Raw genomic sequence first — 4,062 nt, forward strand, 5'->3', positions numbered from 1 at the left:
GATTCGGGCAGTAAACGTGGTATTAGTACACTCTTGGACGAGATTTACACACTTACGTGTATTTAATACCAATGTCTAACGAAGTTATTAGCAATTAAAACAACCGAGAGGAAATGTAGTGACATATATTTCGGTGAACTGACGGCGGCACCAGTGGCCGGCATTGCACCTAATTGGCGTAAGAAACTCGTTACCGAACTCGATTCATCGTAAGTCCAGTCTACCGCTTAATTATTATAACGAAAAATTTTTATTGCCCGCCAAATTAAGATGGACCTCTCAAGTTACGGCGCAATATCAACGTTACATTCGACGAAAAATACGATTTAATTAATAAGAGGAACGAAAAAGTGCGATAGGTACCTACACCGATGTTGGTCACTGTACAATAACAACAACAACTGCGAAATGTGATGTTGAAACCAGGCCTTTTAGACCGTGTGACCTACATTTTTTTTTTGACATGGAGCCAAAATTGGACCCTTATACTGCTTCTTTTGTTCCTTCAGTCCCTTCATAGTTGTTTCGTTGAAATTAAAAATTAAAAACCTGATTAGACATCCCATTCAATTCAAATTTTGGAATTGGTACTTACTGTTCGTTTCAAGAAGTTGGAGATATGCCCCTTCCCTTTATTAGGATGCGCCGTAGCATAATTCCAAATTCAATCATTTTTGTCTGCGTAGTTCATTCCTTCACCGATCATCAAGCGAAAGCTAGACAAAAGTGTACAGTACCATTTGCAAAATTATTTAAACTGCCTCTCGTTAAAATTTAAGAATAAGCTTTATTTGAAAGCATATTTAGTCAAAAAACATAACAAGTGAATTAACTTAACGCTCTACAGACCTATAAAACTTTTGCTTTGTTTTCTATTGTTAATTTATATACATTTTTGTTTTAAGAAATTGCTAAACATTTTCGTCTAATACTGTACAGTTCCCACCGAGAGCTCTGCTCGTTCAAGCTTGTTCCAACTATTTCTGTCTTGCTTACGCCTAGTGTGTATTCTTTCTATCTTCGCGCAGATTTCTTCAAGGTCACAATTCAAACAAATTGAAATGGGCTGTACGTTACTGTAAAAAACCCGATTGTCTAGAAAAAACTAGCTTCATGAAGCATCTTTAGTGAATTATAGTTTTGACTAGAGATACACCAAAACCATCATCACGATTAATGGTTCATGTCTTCGTTCTGATAGGCTTTCCGTTAAATACTACCCTCATTAATGTCCCAAACCACATTAAATAGTCGTTTGGGCAATCAACCAATGAAATTTTAATTCTTGGTTAGAGGATTTTCAACGAGGGGGCTAATTTGAAACCGTTGAAACGAACCTATGTATAATGTTTATAAACATTAAAAGTCTGCATGGTGCATAATCATAAAATGATACTAATAAGTTATCGTTAATGAAAATCTGACATACAAACAAGCGACAGAAATTGTGACAGTTCGGACATACTAATACATACTTGCCCACGAAAAAAGAAGACCAGAAGAACTACAACGAAATAACGAATAATTTAGCATGGTAATCAATAAATAATATAAATTACGACGTATTAGACCTATCCCAATACAATCATAATTACCAATTTTCATTAGGCACGTTTTTTGTTACGTTTTTGTAAAATTATTATTGCTGGTGTTGTTTTAATGAAAGACGAAATGTCGGTGTTTATTTTTCTAATAAAAATTGATATAAACTAGACATAATCACGACAACGTTAATTCGTATTGTTCGTGCGTGTTGTGTTTTCCTACCGTAGTCCCACATAAAATGAGAAACGTTGATTTCTGACATTTCACCTCGAATTCACTGTTCATTACAAAGCTTTTTAATAAATAACGTACAAATATGCATCAACATAGCGCACAAAATATAAAAAATAATTAGCTACTCTTTCCGCCTGAATGACCGTTGCCGAAATTCTCTGTAAACTGTAATACTACATGTACAACAAACACCTACATTTTTTTATGTTATCAGTTACTTATTTTTAATGGTTACTGCACAGATTTGTTATTAATGTACTTGTTTATTTTCATTAGAAGAAGTGACTGATTTTTGGTGTTTAGAGAGTTCGTAAATAGTTGTGGGATATTCTAGTTTTAGGGAAATGCGAAACGATAAATCAGTATCGCATTAGCTCAGGATAGGAAAGAGTGGAGGTGCGTGTCCAACTAGTTTTATTAGGACTGACGACTTTATGATGATGTTTATTTTCAATAAAAATGTTCATGACAAAAACTTTTACATACTTTCATTCAAAAACGACAGTTGCAAAACAATTTTTACATATCATACGTATTTCACGTTATTTCCGGCAGATTTAGAATTGACATTAGGTCCAAGCAATGCTCTTCCATCTCTTCGTAATTGGGCAAGTTTTTGGCCGCTTGCCAACACTCCAAAAGTACATCCTGCATCCTATACTTTGGTTGCTTCAGTTGCTCAATTGCCTTATTATTATTTTTCGTTATCATCACGAGCAACTTCAAAACCTGCTCATGACTCGGTTTTGGTTGTTGTGAGATTAATGTCACCAAAATTGGCAAATAATCCGACAAAACCATTTGATTCTTCGCCCCAGTCTCGGCGCGACAGATCGTCATCAAATTGAATGCCGTTTTAGACCTTAGCTTGTCGTCATCTTTTTGCAATAGTCCTAACATAACCTCAAACCCTTTCTGTAGCACAAAAGTCTTGTAAGCTTGCGAATTATTCCTTAGGACGATGGCTATCGTGTTAAGTGCCTCATTGGCAACTTTTAAATCTTTCTCTTCTTCTAATAATTTGAGGATCAGATGAAAGAGATCAGAACTTATCACGATTTGATTACAGTAGGCGACGTTTTCACAAATTTGTGCCATGAGGTTAAGACTTGCGGCGCGAATTTTCGAATTGGTACATCGGAAACATGGCGGGAATATGGCAAAACCGCCCATTTTGTGGTATTCGTTTGCCATATCAGGTTGGCCAATTATTTGTTCTGCGATTATTTCGAAAGCGTCTAAATACGAAGTCACGTCCGCGTCCTGCTTGAATTTTTTGGTCTCTATCTCTCGGATCAAAAGGATTTGACGTCTAAGAAGATTGATTACATCGTCGATTAGAAATTTAAGCGCCTCTTTGAAGAATCGCTGACTTTCTTCGTTCATTGCACGCGATTTATATCTTGAATATATGTCGCCATCACTGTCAGGATAACAGGAGCAATCATGTCTTGTGTCGACACTGCTAGCAGTCGATTCGTCTCCCGACATTTCTCGAAAATTGATTAATTTAAAGTATAAATAAAATCAAATCGAATATAATCGAATTGAATTGCCACAATAATTTTAATAAAAACACAAATGTATGTACCAAACGGAAGGGTACTTTTAATAATTTGTCATTAAAGACTAAAATTTATTCGTGTGTCAACTCTGGAACATTGACATAATATGTCACATATAACTGACGTACACCTATGTATTATGATAATAGACTTTATTATTTATTATTTATTACTTGAACAATTGACCAGTCGTAGATGACGAACACTGCTTACTTTATAAAATTTGTGTATCTTTTTCTATTCTATCCAGTTTTTAGTTCATGTTTTTTACGAGATAAAAATCGAGGGAGAGGTGTTTTGAATAATTTTTCTGTTAATAAATAGTCTTCGATTGTAGTCAACGTCAAAATTGTTTTTAGTTTAATAGCTATTGAAAATGTTCAAAACACCTTACTCTGACTTTTTCATGTAAGCTGGTCATAATTAAGTCATTTTTCAAGTCGTGATACAGAAGTTTTACTGAAATAAACCTTCTAATTCAGTTTTTCAAATCAGTTTCATCCTCAGGAAAATTTGTTGCTTCTGTCACACCTTCGCCGAGAATCTAACCTTGGTCTCTGGCTTCATGCACCATTACAATTCACTTTAACATATTAAAATTAACCCTACCGAATTCTTATAAGTGTCCCACATAAAATAATTAAAAATTAACGAACTTTTTACTTTACTTGCACTTTTAAGCCTTCCTTCGTGTCAATTCTTTTTATTTTTATATTCG

The 4,062-nt window shown here is 34.6% G+C and overlaps 1 protein-coding gene across 1 annotated transcript; it reads right to left on the reverse strand.

Moving 5' to 3' along the window:
• Positions 1–2,207: 2,207 nt before the first annotated feature.
• Positions 2,208–3,444, reverse strand: LOC108744578. Its single transcript, XM_018480428.2, has one exon. It carries the CDS (start codon positions 3,268–3,270, stop codon positions 2,317–2,319), a length of 954 nt encoding a protein of 317 aa, XP_018335930.1. The 5' UTR covers positions 3,271–3,444; the 3' UTR covers positions 2,208–2,316.
• Positions 3,445–4,062: the final 618 nt, after the last annotated feature.

This window comes from Agrilus planipennis, unplaced genomic scaffold (genome assembly GCF_000699045.2).
Source record: "Agrilus planipennis isolate EAB-ADULT unplaced genomic scaffold, Apla_2.0 scaffold47, whole genome shotgun sequence".
Classification (NCBI taxonomy): domain Eukaryota; kingdom Metazoa; phylum Arthropoda; class Insecta; order Coleoptera; family Buprestidae; genus Agrilus; species Agrilus planipennis.